The sequence below is a fragment of the Phasianus colchicus genome, chromosome 25 (assembly GCF_987193195.1).
Source record: "Phasianus colchicus chromosome 25, bPhaCol1.hap1.1, whole genome shotgun sequence".
Lineage (NCBI taxonomy): Eukaryota > Metazoa > Chordata > Aves > Galliformes > Phasianidae > Phasianus > Phasianus colchicus.
In genome coordinates, this window is record NC_143460.1 from 1,192,208 (window position 1) to 1,211,607 (window position 19,400).

General features: G+C 59.9%; 2 protein-coding genes across 9 annotated transcripts; one reads left to right on the plus strand and one right to left on the minus strand.

Annotated features, from left to right (window-relative positions):
• Window positions 1-180: 180 nt before the first annotated feature.
• LOC116236960 (uncharacterized) lies at window positions 181-12,361 on the plus strand. Of its 2 annotated transcripts, XM_090124401.1 has the most exons (14): window positions 181-276; window positions 450-563; window positions 2,020-2,157; window positions 7,956-8,072; window positions 8,356-8,469; window positions 8,680-8,817; window positions 9,013-9,092; window positions 9,429-9,559; window positions 9,678-9,811; window positions 9,909-10,031; window positions 10,314-10,427; window positions 10,988-11,110; window positions 11,678-11,785; window positions 12,031-12,361. In XM_090124401.1, exons 1-14 carry the CDS (start codon window positions 238-240, stop codon window positions 12,211-12,213), a joined length of 1,656 nt encoding a protein of 551 aa, XP_089980527.1. In that variant the 5' UTR covers window positions 181-237; the 3' UTR covers window positions 12,214-12,361. The 2 variants fall into 2 exon arrangements, with proteins under 2 accessions (XP_089980527.1, XP_089980528.1); XM_090124402.1 differs by lacking the exon at window positions 10,988-11,110 and having other exon boundaries at window positions 182-276; window positions 12,031-12,359.
• Window positions 12,362-12,378: 17 nt separating this feature from the next.
• On the minus strand, window positions 12,379-19,068 carry PRICKLE4 (prickle planar cell polarity protein 4). 7 transcript variants are annotated; one of them, XM_031605836.2, is made up of 8 exons: window positions 18,855-19,066; window positions 15,679-15,831; window positions 15,482-15,589; window positions 15,262-15,399; window positions 14,987-15,187; window positions 14,582-14,768; window positions 14,190-14,504; window positions 12,383-13,940 (listed from the first exon to the last, which is right to left on the minus strand). In XM_031605836.2, the coding sequence occupies exons 2-8, from the start codon at window positions 15,826-15,828 to the stop codon at window positions 13,465-13,467; spliced, it is 1,575 nt and encodes a 524-aa protein (XP_031461696.2). In that variant the 5' UTR covers window positions 15,829-15,831; window positions 18,855-19,066; the 3' UTR covers window positions 12,383-13,464. The 7 variants fall into 7 exon arrangements, with proteins under 7 accessions (XP_089980521.1, XP_089980520.1, XP_089980523.1 ...); XM_090124398.1 differs by lacking the exon at window positions 18,855-19,066 and adding an exon at window positions 16,078-16,386; XM_090124395.1 differs by having other exon boundaries at window positions 12,379-14,504; window positions 15,679-15,905; window positions 18,855-19,068.
• Window positions 19,069-19,400: the final 332 nt, after the last annotated feature.

The following is a 19,400-nucleotide window of genomic DNA, read 5'->3' on the forward strand; positions in this document are numbered from 1 at the left end:
CCTCGCGACGCGGCTGCGGCGCACGGAGCCTCGCCTGGCCTGGCCTGGCCTTGCGCAGCGCAGCGGCAGCCCGATCGATCGGCTCCTCGCGCCCTCGCCCTTCGCGGCTCCGCGCCGAGCGGTGGGAATCGCGCCCCCTCCTCCCGCGCCCTCGGCGCCGTTGCTGCGGCCCGGGCCGCGCCGGTCCGCCGAGGAGCTGCTCCCTGCGGGGAGCGGCGCGGAGCGGCGCTGGGCGGGATGGCCTCGAAGCAGTCGTGCGGCAGGGCGCGCCGGGAGGTAGGCGGGGCTGCGGCAGCGGCTGGGAGCGCGGGAGCTCTGTGGGACTTGGGAGCGGGGCGCTGAGGGTGGGGACCCGCCGCTCCCAGCCTTGGGACGCGGAGTGGCTGCGAGAGGCTGCGGCAGCGGGGAGGCTCTCATCCTGCCTTCCTCTCCCCGCGTCCCCTCTGCAGCCCTATCCGCGTCGGGCCGGGCCGCCGCCTCCGCGCGCTCACGGCCCCCGGGACGCCTGGCGCGACGCTCCGTGGGAGCAGCAGCCCCGGAGAGCCAGGGGAAGAACGCGTCCGGTAAGAGATGGGGGCGAGCAGCTGGGCAGCACGGGGTGGGCAGCGCTGCTGGGGTTCTCCTCCAAGTTTGGGTCGGCCAGAGGGTGGGTCTGCCCTGGGGAAGAGGAGAGTTGGAAAGAGCTCAGTGGGCACGGCCCAACCCAGAGCACGGCCAAAATCCCCCTGGGAGCCTGCAGGAGGCGTGGCTGCTCCCGGGGATCAGGCCCAGGCAGCACGGGTTCACAAAAGGCAGGTCGCGCTTGACCGACCTCATCTCCTTCTACCACTGGGTGACCAGACTGGTAGACGGGGGAAAGGCTGTTGATGTTGCCTGCCTAGACTTCAGCAAAGCCTTTGTCACGGGCTGTCACAGTATTCTCCTGGGGAAACTGGCTGCCCGTGGCCTGGACTGGTTGACCCTTTTTTGGGTAAGGAACTGGCTGGAGGGCCGTGCCCAGCGGGTGGTGGTTAATGGAGTTAAGTCCAGCTGGCAACCCATTCCAAGTGGTGTCCCCCAGGGGTCGGTACTGGGGCCCATCTTGTTAAATATCTTTAGTGATGACCTAGATGAGGGCATTGAGTACAGCCTCAGTAAGTTTGCAGATGACTCCGAGTTGGGAGGTGGTGTCGATCTGCCTGAGGCCCTTGAGAGGGGATCTAGCTAGACTGGATCGCTGGGCTGAGGTAAATGGGATGAGGTTCAGGAAGGCCAACTGCCGGGTCCTGCGCTTTGGCCACAACAACCCCAGAGGCATGGGGCAGAGTGGCCAGAAGACTGTGAAGAGGGAAGTGTTGGTTGGGGGTGTTGGTTGATGCTCGTCTGAACACGAGCCGACAGCCATCCAAGGTGGCCAAGAGGGCCAACAGCATCCTGGACTGCATTAGAAATAGCGTGGCCAGCAGGAGCAGGGAGGTCGTCATCCCCCTGTACTCAGCACTGGTGAGGCTGCACCTCAAGTGTTGTGGTGTTGTGTTCAGTTTTGGGCCCCTCACTACAAGAAAGACACTGAGACCCTGGAAAGTGTCCAGAGAAGGGCAGCGAAACTGGTGAGGGGTCTGGAGCACAGTTCTTATGAGGAGCAACTGAGGGAGCTGGGACTGTTTAGTGTGGAGAAGAGGAGGCTCAGGGGAGACCTCATTGCACTCTGCAACTACGTGAAGGGAGGTTGTGATGAGGAGGGGTTTGGCCTCTTCTCCCAGGCAACAAACAAGCCCCGAGGAAACGGCCACGAGCTGTAGCAGAGGAGGTCTAGATTAGACATAAGGAAAAGCTTTTTCTCTCAGAGAGTGGTCAGGCACCGGCATGGCTGCCCAGGGAGGTGGTGGAGCTACGGGATCTGGTTTAGTGCCTGTGGTAGCAGTGGTGATGGGAGGACGGTTGGACTAGATGATCTTGTAGGTCCTTTCCGACCTTGTGGTTCTATGATTCTATGATAAATGAGCTGCTGTCCTCACCTGCGGCTGTTTGCTTTGGCAGCCCGATCCCAGGCAGCCCGGGCCTTTCCCTGGCCCTGCTGACATCCTCCGCAGTGAGGAGAATTGGAGAGGGGCACCGCAAGACTGTGATGTGGCACCACCTCCCTCAGTCTACAGAGAGGAGCACCAGAGCTGTGAGGTAATGTTTGTCAAGGACCTGCAGCCGGTGAGCAGAGGTGGGCTGGGGAGGGGTGGCGGTGTGATGAGGTGGCAGACAGGGTCACGTTTCTCTGCTGTGCTGTTAGTGGGGGCTGAAGGCTGCTGTTGTGGATGCGCCACATCACCGAGTGGGGAGGCAGCCTTGCGTCCGTGCAAGGATCCATCCGTTGGGACGTGTCACATGGAGAAGTTCTCGTGGGGCATCTCTCTCTGAGATGCTCTCTTTTGGGTAGATGCTGAGTTGCCTTTCAATCTTTAGGCCCAGCTGGAGAGCAGTGCCACCTGGAGAGGCCAATGCCGGTTGCAGACTTTGGCTTTCCCACGCCGGTTTTCAGTTTCCCAATCTGACCTGTGCTTTCCCAGGCAATAGGACCGTTTTTGTGGTTTCTTTGTGCTGTACTTACCGCAAATCTCTCCAGGTGTCTGAGTTTCTTCTGTGTATAGCTCAAGGATGCTCTTCAAGGCCGTGCTGTGTTCCCAGGTTGGTGGGTCCTGGGCCAGCAGAGCTGTTCTTTCTCTGTATTTTTGTCCAGTTCTAACCCGGGATCCCGTTTATGGCGGCTTCTGTCACTAAAGGAAAAGCCTTGCTCAAGCTCATGGCCAGCAGACGCGTGCTGCACGCTGGCTGGTGAGCAGGCACATCCAGCCCAGGCCTGGCAAGCTGCCCATGCAGCGGTTCAGTGGCAGGAAGCAGAAGTCTGGGGTGTCTGTGGCCATGAGCTTCCCCTGTGCGGAAACTGACCGCCTGCTGAGTGCCGTCAGCTCCTGGCCGAGGCTGGTTGGACTGGAAGATTTCTGTGCCTGGGAACAATGTTTCATAGCGGGTGATAAGGGCAGCTGTGCTGCTGCCTGAGGCTTGCTGCCTGCAGGACGTGAGATAAGAGAGAAATGCATAGAAAGTGGGGGAATGCCTGAAACGCTGCGTGGGACGTTGCCTGTGCCTGAGCGAATTTTCCAGGCAGGGCTGCCAGAGCTGGGCTGTTTGTAACCACGCTGCTCCGATCCAAAAGGCGTCGCTGTGGAAGCACTGCTGGTACACGTGGGCAGGATGGTGTTTCAGCAGCGTTGTTTGGAAAATATCCCTTCTGTTCTCTCTGTCCCACCCTGCACGTGCCTAAAGTTTCACACAATTTTGTGTTCACTTTGCTGAACCGCCCAGCTCTTGGCTGCCTGCACGCAGCTCCCGCAGGTCAGCAGCAGTGCTGGTGAGCCCCGAGGTTTTGCAATAGTTGGGCACAGCCCTGAGCACGAGCTTTTTGCTCGGCTTTGGCTCTGCAGCACAGCTGGTCACCCGCTGCTTCTTTTGGCTGCTTCCTGCTCTTTTGCTCCACTTTGAGGACCTGTAGCAATTCTCACTTCTGCCTTATCCCTGTCAGCCTTCACTGCTTTTTTTGTGTGGAAGCTTTGTTCTGTGCAGCTCTACAGGGCACTTCTGCACCACCGGGGCGCTCGCAGAGGTTTGTGCTGTCCCCACTGCAGGGCGCGCACACAGCCGTGCAGCTGATGGGCGCTGTTCGTCAGGAGATGCTGTGCTGCTCTCCCCAGGGACAGAATAGCTTTCAAACTTGGGTCTAGCCCAAACTGTTCTCCAGTGACAGTCCCTTCTGCTTTTCCTGCTGATGTTCTGCAGGATTTGTGTGGTTGTCTGCATTCAGGTAGATGTCGTGACACCTTGCAGAGTCACCTGTTTGCTGAGCTCCGCAAACGCAGTCCTGGACTTTTACACCAGGAATTCAGTAACTGCTGTATCCTATAACCTTACTGTACAAGGAGTAAATACTAGAAATAGTTGGCAGCGTCCCCACATCCGTGGGAGCTCCTTATCCTCCTGTCTGCGGATGCCCGGGTCGTCAGGAGGAGGACGTGGTCTGGTAGGTAACAGTAGGCAAGGAGCCGCCGTAGCTGCTGGTGCTCCCCTCGCAAGGTGACGTGCTGCCACAGAGGCCACGTAGGCTGGGGACACTTTTGTCCGTGCTGCTGGATTCTTTTCCCAAATCGCAAAGAGCTAATTGATCCGCCCAGTTAGTTAATTGATTTATGGCTATTGAGGCTGCAATTAACCGACCAGCTGGAAAGCTGCATGTTATCTGCGGGGTGGGAGCAGCGCTGGGAAGCAGCCAGCCCCGATGGGCCACGAGCTGCCCCCTCAGTGTTTGCAGCACTGCTCACGTGGCATCTTTTAAGGTTTGAGTCTGCTTCAGACTTGGAATTTTCCTTGCTATCTCCTCCTTTGCTAATGTTTGGCACTGGGGAGCTCAAGCTTGGTCTCCCTGCTCTCCCTTATCTCCCTCGCGCGTTACTGCAAGGTCACAAACTCTGCTTTACTCTCTGGAATAAGGAGGGAGTTTGCATTGCAGGCCAGGCCAGTTTGGACCAGCTTGTTATCTGTGCGTTGCCAACCACCATCCATACCCACGTGAAAGAAAGCAGATGTTCATTAAGCAGCAGGAAAGTGAGACGTCTCGTTATGTGGCTGGGCGAGCTGCCTGCCCCGAGCACTAACATATCTGGCTGTCCAGAGCTAAGGAAATGGGAATGTGGCTCCTTTGGAAGCACGGGCAAAGAGGAGGCGCCGTGTGCGTGGCCGCACCAGCAGGGGGTGTGCTGGGCCGGCAGCAGCGCCGTGGGCAAAGCTTCGGAGCAGCCCCGGGCTGAGGCGATGGGGTTTGCAGCGCTGCAAGCAGGAGATGAAGGCAGCCGTGGTGTTGGAAGGTGAGCAGACACGGACGGCTTTGGCAGCTCTTGGCCAAGCCAGCAGTGCTGAACTGCAGCTTCCCAGCTGTCCCGGCGCGGCTGAGCCAGCCCTGCCCGAGGAGCGGAGCTCTCTGCTGCTCAGCTTCTGCCATCCGCGTAGGTGGGTGTGAGGGCAGCATCCCTTTGTGCTGAGCGCTGTCCTGCCAGGGCCACCACGGCCACCACACGCTCCTCTCAGCCTTCCTTCTCAGCTCCTCGGGCTGTGCCAGAGCAGCCATGCTGCTGGGGTGCGCTGCTCCCCAAAATGCCCCTGGCACAAAGCTGGGAGCATCCTGGGGAACACGTGGCAGCGACGGAGTGGGGCAGAGGCACGGCCTGGGATGTGGGCTCTGTGCGCAGGAGATGTGCTTGCTGTCTGCCTGAGCGACCGTGCCTGCAGGAGCCTCCAGAGCTGGGAATGAGGCAGCAGTGAGGGCTGTTGTGGGGCTGATGGAGTGACGCACGGCGCAGTGAGTTTGCAGGCTTTGCATTAAACTGCTTTAAGCAAAGGTTGGTGAAACAAAGAGAGCCTAGGGAGAAGAAATTGCCTGTTTCTGTTTATTGGAGACCGGTTGGAGAAGAGGTGCCGTTTTGGGTGTGTGCAGCCCTTAGGAGATAAGGGGGGGCTGCAGTCAGCTCCGAAGCGACCAGCGGGAAGGCAGTGATTGCAGCACGCGTCACTGACAGCTATCAGCTGCACTCAGACAATGTACTACACGTGCTCTGAGCACAGACTGCTGTTGCAGTCTGTACCTCATCGGTATCCCAGAGAAGTTCAGTTAGGTCGGGTAAGGCTGTATGACCTGTCCTGCTGGTACAGTGGTCGCAGGTCTGGATCTGGGGGTTGCGTGCTGGGCAGGTCTCAGGCCGGCTGAGAGGAACCCCAGAAGATGTCCTCAGCATCCTGACTGGATCCCCTTTTCTCACGTGATTTCCCGTGATAAGCAAGAAAGTACTGTGTCACAGGTTATGCAAATTAAGAAATAAACATGGGTATAGAAAACGTATGATGTGCAAAGAAAAGTGAAAGAGAATCTTCGCTTGATTCCTTAAGACCTCATTTTTGTTACCTGCTTTTATGCTTTCTGTGTCTTTGCCATGGGAGTTATTCTCCCTTTTCCTCGACAGATTGCAGTCACAGCTCAGACTCTTGACATGAGTGCTAGTCTGCGTGTTGTTAAGCCTAGATAGGGCAGGTGGAGTGACAGAGGCGTAGCCGTGGCCTTATCCAGCCTGCCCAACTTGGGGCAGCTCTCGTTATCAAACAGAGGCTGGCTACCAGACCTGTGCTGCGTCCTGTTCTCTGGTCTTACCCCACCTCTCCCCTGCTTCAGCAGGCTGTGCTTGGGCCATATTCCACAGCTGCCAGCCATGCTCTGTGCCCCTCTTGTGGATGGGTGTTGCCAGCAGCTGCGGCCAACATCAGGAGGCGCTCTGTAAAAAGTAAAGACTCCTGGAAGGTGTTGCTGAGATAGTAAGCTGAAGAATACAAGATGTGAGGGTCTATAACACCGCTTGGTTTTGCTAACTCAAAAGGAATTTGCAAATAGCATTGCCTAGTTTAACTTTTGCTTACTCGGAAGGAATTGCTTAGTTTAACTTTTGCTAGCCCAAATGCATTCCCATAAGGAAGCCTTCTCAAATCACCAGAAGGGGGCCAATGAGAGAACAATGGAAAGGGGAACAAACAGGATAAGAAATTGCAGAGGCACGCAGGGTGGGAGAAGAGCTCAAAACTGGGACAAAGGTCGGAAGGACATGGCGAGGAAGACTACTGACTTCATCCAGGGATGACCACCAGGTGGGGAGGGAGATGTCGAGCCTTCATCCAACGACCACCAGAGGAAGCTACTGCACATGCACTAGGGGGAGGGACAGTGTTTCAACGAATTCCCAGAAAAGTACTGAATGTGTCAGTAGGTCTTGGGAAATACTGCTGAATATGTATGGGCTTGGCTTATGAAGGTATTGAGATCCCACTCTGGTGTGCAAGCTAGGAGCAGCGATCCCCCCTGTACCCAGTGTGTGGCACAGCGCTGAAATAGAACATATCTGCTCTTATAACCTTTCGTGGGTTAGAGAGTTTTATTCCGCAAATCATTGCAGCTTGGCTTTTGGCACCTTGCAGCAAACAAGCGGGCAGGAGGGGTACAAAGGTAGCTGGCCGGGGGGGGATTAACAGCCAGCTGCTGACAGCCGCTGCTTCCTGTTGGGCTGCATTCAACAAACAGAGGTGGTGCGATCTGCCCTGTGCAGGGAGGAGGTTCCATCCCCGCTGCATCCCACGCTTGCTGGTGCTGGGCCTCTGCCAGCAGGTCAGCCCCCTGCAAGGCCCCCTGGGACTGACCTGCCAGGTGAAACCCCAATCCGGGGATAAAAGTCTTTACTTTTTTACTGCTGCACTCCTTGCTGTCCAGTAGCTCGGTCCCTGCTGCTCAATGGGACGAGGGGAGGATGTCTGTGCTGTGGCTCCTGGCAGGATGCTGAGGATGCCTGCCTGCCCTGGCTGCTCCAAGAGCCCACTGTCCCCAGGTCGGCAGTGTCAGGGCATAGCCAGCCCTGCTTGCCCTGCTGCTGTTCTGTGCCATAAGCACTGAGCCCTGAGCTGTGCAGGCGCTGTGGGGGGAGATCACCAACGCGTTCCCAGGCAGTCTGTGAAGTGCCCTGGTGCTGTGAGCCAACACAAGAGGAACAATAGTGGGGTGGTGCTGCTGGGCGCTGTGACCTGTGCAGGGTGCAGCGGGCAATGGAAGCATCGCCGTGAGCAGGTGGAGATCTGGGATGGGTGGGGAGACCCGGCAGTGGATGTGTGCAGTGTGAGGGAACAGCAGCAGCACTGCGGGGAACCTTGTCCCCTCTGGGGATGGGGAGCAGTTCTGCACTGCCTTTGCTGCTGGCAGTACCGCGTTGTGCTCCAGGGGGCCCAAGTGCTTGGAGCTCAGCAGAGCAGGGACAGCTGTGGGTGGCACCACTGGGAAGCTGACCCCAAACAGACGGTAGTGCCCATCCTGCAGGATGTACTCACCCACACCACTTTCTCTGCAGCCCAATGAGGACTTGCTAAGGACCTCCTTCCCAAAGGGATCAAGGCTGGAGCAGCGCTTTGGCAAGATGTCCTCGAAGCAGTTCTGCAGGAGGGGGCCCCGGGCCTTTCCCTGGGGGGTAGGTGGGGCTGCGGTCGTGGCTGGGAGCACAGGAGCTTTGTGGGACTTGTGTGTGGGACAGTGAGGGTGGGGATCCAGTGCTCCATGCCTTGGCATGCAGAGAAGCTGGGAGAGCATTTCCGTGGTACAGGAGGGAGTTGGGAAGGCTGGGACTTGTCTGTGACTACAGATGGCAGGATTTTGGGCTCCCCATCTCTGCGTGACATTCCGTGAGGATGGGGGAGGCAGCAGCAGTGGGGAGGCTCTCATCCTGCTTTCCTCTGCCTGTGTCCCCTCTGCAGCCCTATCTGCGTCAGGCTGGGCCACCACCTCCACGTGCTCATGGCCCCTGGGATGCCTGGTGCGATCCTCCATGGGAGCAGCAGCACTGGAGAGCCAGGGGAAGAATGCATCTGGTAAGAGGTCGGGGGTGGGCAGAGCTGTTGGGGTTCTCCTCCAAATTTGGGTTGGCCAAAGGGTGGGATTCCACTGGGAAGAGGGGAGGTGGAAAGATCTCAGTGGGCAGAGGAACCCAGAGCACAACCAAAATGCCCCTGGAAGCCTGCAGGGTGCCTGGCTGCTCCAAATGAGTTGCTGGCCTCACCAGCAGCTGTTTGCTTTGGCAGCCCGGTCCCAGGCAGCCCTGGCCTTTCCCTGGCCCTGCTGACATCCTGCAGAATGAGGAGAATTGGAGATGGGCCCCCAAGAACCATGATGTGCCACCACCTCACTGGATGTACAGAGAGGACCACCAGAGCCATGAGGTAATGTCTGTTGAGGACTTGTAGCCGGTGAGGAGTGGTGGGCTGGGGAGGGATGGCAGTGGCCGTGACACTTGGGATGGGTAAAGGGCAAAAAGGGCAGTTTGCTACTCTGCGATGAGGATGGCAGATCACATCACTTGTGCCAACTGGTGTGTCTCCTTACTTGCTCAGTGTGTAAACCTCTGCTCTCCTCAGATACCACAGCTGCATCACCGGGACTTCTTTGCCCAGCCTGAGTTCCCCAGCCAGGAGCAGCGTCCTGCTGGATTCCCATGGTGGGTGCCTGCAGCGAGGCTGGGGCAATGGGCTGGAAAGGGGTTGTCTTCTACATCCTGCTGGGGGTCTGGGCTGAGCATAGTTCGCATGGGTTGGCTGAGGAGTGGTGGTCCCCTCTGGGATCTCGGGTGGGGGGGGAGCTGTGCTGCATGTGCAAACAGGTCTAGGCTCAGCTGTGGCACACAGCAATTGGCTGCGGGCAGCAGGCGGGTGCAGTGGGTTAAACAGTGCTGCAGGGCAATGCAGCGTTGAAGCTGACCCTGCCAAAGGTGGGAGGTTGCGCCAGAGATCCTCGCCAGCCTGAATTTCCCTTGGGGCTGCCTTTGCTCCTGTAGGGAGCAAGAAGTCTCCTGGGACAACTGCTCACCCCAGCGCCATTGTGGCCCACGCCGGAGACGCTGCCGACTCCTTCGGCCCATCCAGCAGGAGACAGCAGACCACAGCCGTTCTCCCAGCAGCTCCCAAGGTTGGTGCTGCTGCAGCGCTGGCTGCCGCCCAGGACCCCTGTGTGGTGTGTGCAGCCAGCAGCGTCTGCATGGGGAGGGTTGGCGCTTTGTGTATTAAGTGCCATTGTGTTTCCACAGGGTGCCATCCATCCTCCAAGCCCTCTCAGTCCTGCTCCGCGGAGAGCCAGCTGGGGCTCAGAGAGCAGCTCGCTGCTCCCCAATCACTTGCTGCCTGCAAGAACAGTCTGCAAAGCGAGCAGCAGGTGGATGAGGTGGGTTTTTACCCCAGGTACACGGCGGTGACTCCAGTTTCATGGCCACGTGATCCCTTGGTGCTGCCGTGGCCTTGACCAGCAGGATTTCCCCCAGGGCCGGCTGGTGGCAAGCAGCGAGGTGCTGGAACGGCCCGGGCATGCAGAGAAGAGCCCAGAGAAGAGCCCGGGCACTGACCCCCAGGCAGCGGAGCAGGAGCCAGCGGCAGGATCAAAGCCAGTATGTGTGCACCTCTTTCCTGAGTGCATACTGAGAGACTTTCACCCAGGAGCTGCCCAGCTCGGGATCCCTTCCACCTGTGTCACACCTCGCTTCTCTCCTGCACTCTTCACCTCGGTATCTCTTGGACAGAAATGGAAGCAGGATGTTTTCCTGACTTTTCTCTTGGGCTGCACATCCCCTGGTTTCCTTTGGGTTTCAGCACTCTGCCTGTCCTGTCTACCCGGCTCTTTTCTCTGGGACAGATGAACATCCCTGCCTCATGCTATTGCGTGCCTGCAGGTGGAGCCCGAAGGAGGAGAGGAAGCTGCAGGCAGCCAGCAGCTCTGTGCCCTGGAATTGGAGCCAGTCTCCTCGGAGACAACCAGCACCAGCGAGGAGGAAGGCTGGGAGCTGGTATGCCCTCATGCATCTGTCTCCTCTTTCTGCCTAAATGTCGTGCCACCAGGGAGGTGGGGTTTTGTGGTCCCCTCCGTGAACCTCATTCTTCCTTTTGCCCGGGGTCTATCACAGTGCCTCTCTATGGACTCTGGAACGCATCTGTAGTGCTTTGCACAGATAAAGCCACGCAGCCAAAGGGTCCCTGAGGCTAGTGGAAGTGCTGAGCTGTATCTGCACAGTCCATTATCTCTGTAGCCTGCTGAGGCTGTCAGTGCTGGCCCGTTTTGGAGGTACATGCTGAGCTTTGCCTGCCCTCTCAAGCATGGCAGCATCTGCCATGTGTTGCTGGTGCAGCGGAGGCAGCAGCTGCCCAGGATGGGGTGGGTTTGAGCCTGTGGCTGCACTACTCTGTGGTGTTTCCTCCTGGGACAAGAGAGCCTGAGGTTTCCCCCTCCTGAAGGCAGCAGCATCAGCTTGCAGCGCTGGCTCCCACTGTTCTCACCTAGCGTCTGCCTTCGTCCCCTGGGTGCCTTCCCACTGCATCTTTGTGGCCTTCACCAATCTGAAACTCACAGATCCCGCTGGAAGTTACTGTGGAGCCCAGCAGCACACAGCCCAGCGAGGCCGGCTCCAGTGTCTGCACTGAGGCAGCAGCAGCAGCCAGGACCGGGCAGCCTCCTTGGGCTTGGACAGAGCTGGTACGTGCACAGCCCTGCCCTGTGCACTGTGCAAGGATGGTGCCCCTGTGTCTCCGGGAAGCAGCTGCAGGGAGGCCCATGAACACCAATCTAAGCCAGCAGCCTTGGGGGGAGGTCCTCCTGCTTTCTTTGGATGCAGAGCCCACAGCAGCCCTGCTGCTGGCTCTTCAGGAGAGGCTGATAAATTGGAGTCCGTGTGGAGAAAGACCAAAAAAGTAATGTGGAGATTGAGAGCGTGCTGGAGCGTGAGCAAGCCCAGGTGTTGAGCTTTAGTGAAGCAGGCAAAGGTGCTGCAGAGAGGCTGAATTGCTGCCTGATGGGAAAGAGAAATCAGCCAGTGGGGCCCTCGGGTTTTGAAGGCAGGGCTGCTGGAGCTGCAGTGGACGTGGGAAGCAAGGGGCAGCCTCCTGCACGAGAGGGAAGGGTGGCGAGGTCCCAGCAGGTTCCCCCCAGGGTACCTGGTCCCCAGCTGGCAGCTCCAGTGTGGTGCCACCCACACCTGGTCCCTCGCCCAGGCCTTCTCCCCTTCAGAGCATCCAACCTCACCTCACTTCTTCCACTGCCCAGGCTGCAGGCTTCCAGAGCGTACCCCGCCCCCCACGCTCCGCACATTCCCCCAGCAGCACAGACCCGCGCTCTGCCGCCATCCTCACCAAGAAGGAGAGCATCGAGCAGGTGAGCCCCGGCACAGGCGAGGGCGTGTGGGACCAGTCAGGGACAGGAGAACTCTCGGGAGGTCCAGAACCCACAGGGGAAAAAAGCAGTGCTGGGTGGTGGGCGAGCCCTGGGGCAGTTCAGCACAGCTGCTGTGGGAAGAGGCTGCCACCTCTGGGACACCCTGAGGGGGGAAAAAATCCCTTTGTGCTGCTGGCAGGGAGGTTCTGGGGTGCCCCGTGCTGAAGCCAAGCTGCTCCCTGCAGGGCTACCACGACTTCTGCCTCAACTTCGCCACGGTGTCCACAATGCTGCTGCAGAAGGAGCCCTCCATGGAGGCGATGCTGATGAAGGCACTGAGAGCCAACCTGCGCGAGCTCCGCAACCACCTCCTCAAGGAGATGGAGGACTTCATCCAGCAGTACGATGCGACGCACCCCAGCTGCTGAATGGGGAGCTGTAGGGCTGTGCTGGCACAGCCTGCACTGGGCCTGTAGGGATGTGCTGATGCAGACCCTCTTGGAGGTGGGGGTTGGTTGGAGGGGGCTTTGTTTGGAGGGTGGTTGGGTCCGATGTAGGCAGAAACTGGGACTGCGGGCAAGATAGGAGCCATATGTAGGCCTGTATTTTAGTGATAGAAGGTGATGGTTTTATTGGAGGGAGGGGGGAGGGAGAGCAACTGTGGGGAGGGGCCTCCCCTTCTCTTTATTCTATTCCTGTTTTTAATAGATGTTCTCTTACAATTCATGGTTTGTTCTTGTTTTCATAAACAAAAAGAAGTTATTTTTGCAGCCCTGGTGTAGCCTTAGCACTGCCATTGCTCCCTTCCTGTTCCGCTGGGGCAGCTTGCACAGGGAGGGGTCCCACAGTGACACCCCAGCCCAGTCCTCCCCTGGGGACCCTCAGCTCCCATTAAAAACAGTTCTCTAGCAGCACAGTTAATGCTGCTGCAAACCCGGGCTGAAGAGGAACAGACCCGGCGGGGTCAGCTCTTCTGCATTCAGGTCTCAGTCAAGCTTTATTGGAGCATCGTCTGTCATGGTGGCAGAACTGCCTCACTGGTCTCCTCCCTGCAGTGGCAGGGGATACAGCTCCATGTGAGGCAGCATCAGCTCTGGTCCTTCAAGATGTCTCTATATGTGAGGATTCTCACGTGGTGTCTCGATCTGACCCTGGTGGCCAGATCTCTCCTGGACAGTCTGGGCAGGAATCCCTGCAGCAGCTGCCATGCAGGTGTCTGCCCTTGTCCTAAGTCCTTGGCTGCCCTCCCCAGAGCACAGCTGCTCTCTGGGGCTTTGGGTTTGTCTGAGACAGCAGTCAGAGACCATACCCCAGTGCGGGCTGCTGGTTCTCCGCTCCCTGCTCGCTTTACCTGTTCCTAATTGAGGGAGAGGCCAGCAGGAATTGCAGGCTGTGCTTTGCCAGCAGCTGAAAGATCCCAGGTGAAAGATCCCAGCAGCTTCTCCCTCCCCCTCCGCCACCTCAGCCAGGGCTGTCTAAAAGGTCTTTGGAATGCATTGAGACCACTGCAAGTGCTGGCAGGATGGCAGTGCCATACAAGGCGCTCTCCCCTCCTTCCCCCCCGCCTGGTGCATTTGGCACCCAGCTGCTGCCCCTCTGCTCAAATACCATGCAAAGTGCCTCCTTGCCCCGCAGCCTCTGCAGCACCTGGGGACCCCTGCTTGCCGAGTGTCCCTGCGCTAGGACACGCTGCAGTGCTTGCTGCTGCCCCGCAGCTTCGCCTTCCTGCACCCCGCCTGCTCCAGGCGCTGGGGCTCCCTGCCTACAGAGTTCATCCCGGGCTTGGGGATGGGTTTCCCAAAGAAGAAACCCTCCTCTTCAGAGTCAGAGTCTGAGGATGAAGAGCAAGTGGGACACCAGGAATCGTCCTCTTCCATGATATCCTGTGGGTCAATGTCCTGCAGACATGGGCTAGATCGGGCAGGGGGCAGACCCACTTGGAAGCGTGGGTTTCCATCCCCTGCCAGTATTCGGGGTTCAGGACCTCCCAGAAGCCTGCATGGACCCTCTGTGCAGGGCTGAACATTGGACGGGTGGCTGGCTGATGATTCCAGCATCCCTGTGCACACAGAATCCTTGCTCCTCTCCACAGCTGCTCCGTGGTCCTCTGGGCTCCTGAACGCAGGATGTGTAGAGGCCTGATCTGGTAGCATCTCTGGAAGAAAGCAAGCAAGGAAGGGTGAGGGAGAAGAAGGCTGAGCCTGCCTTGCTGCAGTTGCCTGTGCAGCAGGGGCTGTCCCGGGATGCACACCAGGGTTGTCTTCACCAAACCTCAGCCCACAGCTGCTGCTACAGCCCTGAGGGGCTGCACACATGTGCTGTATCCCCAGTGAAGTACCCAGAGCCTGGTTTTGCTTCCATTTCTCTCCCAACCCCCTGCAAGTGGAGCACTCAGGTCCCCTACCAGCCCTTTCCACCCGCTGTCTGCAGCCCCCAGCTGCCGCGGTGCTCCCAGCCCTGGTGGCATGGCTGGCTCTGGAGACAGGTGTCGAGTCAGGGGACGGTGCTGAGACAAAGGCCGAGTCAGAGGAATCGGAGGTGGTCGAGGCAGCAGAGGACGCATCCTGGCCCAGGCTGCAGCTCTCGGAGCAGAAGAGCCGCCCGCAGTGGGCAGTGAGTGGCTGCCCACGCAGTGGCTTTTGGCAGAGACTGCAGCAGAAGCAGGCGGCGCAGGCGTGCCAGTGCAGACCCTGGTGTGTGGCCTCTTCGCTGTCGACACCTACAAGGGAATCACAGGTTAAGGGGGGTAGGGGGGTATCCCACAGCCCACCTGTCTCTCCGGCAGCATGGCCGTACCGATGGGTTCCCCGCAGGCCTGGCACGGCTCGGCAAAGAGGTTGTTGAAGCAGCTGCGGCAGCAGGGCCGGCCGCTCCGCATCACGTAGCGCTGCCCACACAACGGTGCGTCGCACTCCAGGCAGCAGAAATGCTCCGGGTGCCAGCGCCGGCCCTCAGCCTCGATGCACTCTTCCAAGAAGATCAGCTGGAAGGGAACAAACAAACTGTCCCAGGAAGCACCCAGCCACAGAACACACCGCCCAGAACATGCTTTTTGTGCTTTGGGGTGGGCATGGGGATCCCTGGGGTGCAGGAAGGGAGCTCCTCTGGCCCGTCCTGCTGCGTTTGCAGCTGCCAGCAGAGCACAGCAGCACCTAACGACAGCACAACGGAGCCCAAAGCACCTCCTTGCCTGGTGCCCACCTGGTCGCAGGAAGCACAGCGAGGCCGAAAGAGCTCGGCGTGGTGCCGACCGCAGTAGATCCTCCCATCCTGCTGGAAGTAGATGAGGTCCACCAGGGGCTGGTGGCAGACGTGGCAGCAGAAGCAGGGTGGGTGCCAGAGCTGCTCTCCCAGCCACGATGCCGCAATCCCGAGGTCTCCTTTGCTCAGCCTCTTGCCGCACTGCAAAGCACGGGGTCGGGGTCAGGCTGCGTTTCGGGGGCAGCTCCGCGCTGTCCGTCGGGAAACGGCCTCACCTTCCTGCACGGATAGCCGTGGCGGGCGCCCGGCACTGGCACTGCCACCCCCTGGCCCAGCGCGTCCCGTCGGCGGCGGGCGCTGAACGCCCGGAGCTGCTTCCTCTCCTCCTCCTCGAGGTCGGGGCAGTACCGCTCCTGCGCGGGGAGGTGGAGGTGAAGGACCCGCGGCAGCGGAGCGCGGGGAGGGCGGCATCAAACAAACGCGTGCGTTTCTTACATCGCAGTCCTGAGGCGGCAGCTGCTGCAGGAGGGCTCTGACACGGAGCAGGCTCCGGTCGGCAGGACGGGGTTGATCTGTGGGTCGGCTCTCGAAGCAGGCGGGGACCTTGGGAAACACAGGCGGGTGACCGAGGAGATGAAGCGGCGTCGCTTCAGCTAAAGGCGCGTCTGCCCCTCGGGGTCGGAGCTGCTCACCTCGGGGGGCGCGGGCTCTGCGGGGGGCTCCGGGTATTCTTCCAGGGCACAGCCGGAGTCGCTGTCGGACGAGGCCGGGGGGAGCGCGGTGGCGGTGCCGCACGGGGGGGGCTCGTCTCGCTGCGGCCATGCGGGACTCGGCCGGGACATGAGCTGCGGAGAGAGGAGCGGAGCTGCGGGAGAACTTCGGCACGGCGCGCAGAAGTCTGTCCCCAGGAGGTGTCATCCTGCAGGGACAGCGCGGCGGGGATGTCGAGGCTCTTCGCTGAGTCCCTGCAGCGATCGCCGGGGTTACAAATAAGTCCTGCGGTGGGGGCTTTGCCTGCCGGGCGTGGAGCGCTGGGAAAGGATGTCGGGGGACTTGGGGGAGGGGATTGGACCGCGGGCGTTTGTGCTCACCCTGGGGCAGCTCCAGGGGAGCCGCACTTTGATGTTTGCGCACCCACAGTGGGAGATGTCCCCCAGCTGCCGCCAGCCCTTTCCCAGCACGGCTGAGCCCCGAGTTAGTGGCCTGTCCCTGAGCAGAGCAGTGGGAGGAGACCGAGGTCTCGCCCAATTTGGTGGAAAATAATTTATTCCCCCCGGGCTGCTATTGTTCTGCCCCGAGCGGCTGTTCCTGCTCGCCCGGCGTGCCTGGCTCAGGGCTCTGCGATGCGAACCCGTCCCGTCCCCTCCCCACGCAGCGTTTGTCACTGCTCGCTTCCTTCCTGCCTTGGCTTTTCAAAACAAAGCGATGCGGCGGCTCCTGGGGGCTCAGAGCACAGCAGCCCGGGGCTCTCCCTGTGGGACCCTCTGCACCGTGCTGCCCCCCCTCCCCCAAGAGCTGCCCAAGAGCTGATACCCCCCGCAAAAAGGCTCCCCGGGAAAGGGCAGAGAGGTGTGAGCATGAGGGTCGGTAGCCTCAGCCCTCGGAGGCTCCAGGCCCTCCCGCAGCTCTGCCCCAGCTGCAGTGCATCCTGCAGCTCGGCACCAGGATGTACGTGCACGGCTCAGAGCTCAGGCTTCCCAGCCGTGCAACGGGGTCAATGATTAACGCGGCAGATTGGCAGTCAATGGGATAAAGCAGAAGGGTGGCTTACTGCCAGCGTTAGGGCAGGCCGGCTGCATGCTGAGAATGGCTACAGATTGCTGCTTGGAGGAACGCACCTGACCCACTTCTGTGCATTTGCAGCCCACAGAGGTGCCGGCTTGATGAAGGACCACCAGTGGTGTTGGATCAGTGAACAGCCTCAGCCTCACAGCTGTGATGGAGCACTGCTGTGTCCCTGGGGTGCTGAATTGAAACCCCTGTGGCTGTGGGGTGCCAACCCTTCAATTGCCTTCAATCCCTGTGGGTAATGCATCTCTCCCATGGGACATAGATGGCATTCCCAAGCTTTGCTCTGTTTGCTAAGATCCCAAACTGCACGGCTGATCTACTGTCGTTGGACCCCCTGGGTGCCCCACGGATGCAGGGCCCTACCTCATCCCAGGGCTGCTGGCAGGAGCCCGCTGGGGTAAGGCTGGGGACAGGGCTGTGAATCAATGGGGCCGTGCAGGAGAGCCCAGCCCATCCCGGTTTGATGTGATTACGATGGCTGGCAGCCGTCTGGGCTGCAGACAGGTCCCTGTAATTAGCCGCAGACTGTGACAGCGGTACGCGCCTCCCATGCTAAGAAGCCGGGCAGCCCCAACAGGTCCGTCTCCTCCGCTCCCATCCCCTCTGCCCTCCCCTCTGCCTCCAGGCGGTCCCACATCATCCTTCCCTGAGGAGGGATGCGGGATGCTCTCAGCACAGAGCTGGGCACGAAGCTGCTGTCTCCCCAGAAGGAACCGAGTGCCACCACATGGAGTGCCCTCGGGCTTTTAGAGCCCCTCAACCCGGGGCTTTCTCCAAATTGCCACCGTTCAGCTCTGCTCCAAAGGACGGCTGATGTCCCTGTCGTGCCCCCCTGCCTGTTTGGAGCTTTTCGGTCCTCATGGGGCTGTGAACAGCCATCCCAGCAAATACTGGCACCACCCGCCCCAGTGACGCCACAAGAGGCCCCTGCCTTGAAGAAGGGATCACAGCTCCCTGAAATCCACAAGAATTTTAATCCCCTTCAGTTCCCTGGGATCAGCCTCTGTCTCCATCCTGTTGCGGGAGCGCGTGGGGCTCCTGGACCGCTCCCTGCGGAGATCACAGCATTAACACTCAGCGCAGCTGATCTGTGCCTGCTGCAGCCGTTGGGATCCAGAAGCCGCCTCCCCATGGCGGCAGCCCTACTTCCAGGCATCTCTGCCCCGTTTTCCCGGAGCACCAAACAGCTCCACGGCCCCGAGGAAACACAACAGCTGGCCATTGCCAAAAGGACCAGATTCCCCTTCCAACACCCCAAACACCGGCAGCTCCCAGGGGCTCTGTATGCACACCTCACCCACGGGATAACCTGTTTGTGCTTCAGCTCCTGTCAACACAGCTGCAGCGAACGTACATGGAAATAAAGATGCAGAGCCATAAAGATGCATCTCTCTGGGGGTGAGATAAGCTGACGTCTGGCAGGGTGAGCCGGAGCAGCTCGTCCTGCAGCACGGCGGGGCCAAGCTGGAAGAGCAGCCCGATGCTCGGCGTCACAGCGCAGCCACCTCCAGGGCCATCGGAGCCCCGCAGTGCTGCAGGTTGGGGGGGGTCTCAGCATCCCGCTCTGCCACCCAAGAGAGCGGAGGGGACGGCGGGGCACGGCGGCTTGTTTGCCGGCAGGGGAACAGGCCGGTGCTGTAAAGGGGCATTTCGGAGCGGCAGTGACCCATTACCCCGCTGCAACGCGGAGCCGAGCGCAGCCCCAGCACCGCTCCGCGCCATCACGGCCAACCCCGCACCGCCCCGATCGCAGCGCGCGGAGGAGGAACCCCGCGGCACAACGGCCGTCCGGAGCTGCGTCTCCCGGGGCCGCCCTGCGCCCCGCACCTGCAGCCGGAGAGTGGGCGGGGGGTTCCCGAAGGACGTCGCCGTCCGGGGACACTTTCCCCGAAGACAAAGGCCCCTGGAGCAGCGCTCCCACCGCCGATTCCTCCCCGCAAACAGCCGACCGACCTCTCTCTCCCTCGCGCCGCTTTCCACCCTTCCTTTTCCCCCGCAACAATTCCCGGACGTGGAAGCCATCCGCTTCCCCCCGTTGCTGAGCTCCCGCCCAGCCCCGCGGGACCCCCCCCCCTACCTGCCCGGTGCCGTGCCGTCCCGTCCCGTCGGGTCGGAGCTCTGAGCCGAGCGGACTTCGCAAAACGAAAGGAAAACATCCAACAGCCAAACGCAGCCGGGGCAGTGTTTCCTTTTGCTTTGTTGGTTTGTTTTTTTTTTTTTCCTCCTTTCTTTCTTTCTTTTATTTTTCCTTTTCTTTTTTTTTCTTTTCTTTTTTTTTTTTTTTGTTGTTGTTGTTGTTTCGATCTGCCTGCCCAGGAAACTGGAGCCGTGTCAGCTGGGGTCCCAATTAGAGGCTCGTTAGCCTAAACCCACAGCGGCAGCCAATGGCAGGGAGCGGGGAGGGGACGGGCAGGGGCTGGCGGAGGGTTAACCCTGCAGGGAACGCGCTCCCCTCGCATCTCGTTTTCTTGCCACCTCTCATTTTCCGAGCATCCACGCCCCGCTTCGCCCCAGGTCGGCGTTTGGATGGCTTTTATGATCCGCCACGATGTATTTTTCCTCCCTACATCAGAAAGAGCTGGAGCTTCATGAAAAGAGGGGAGGTGTCATTACGCCCCAGCGG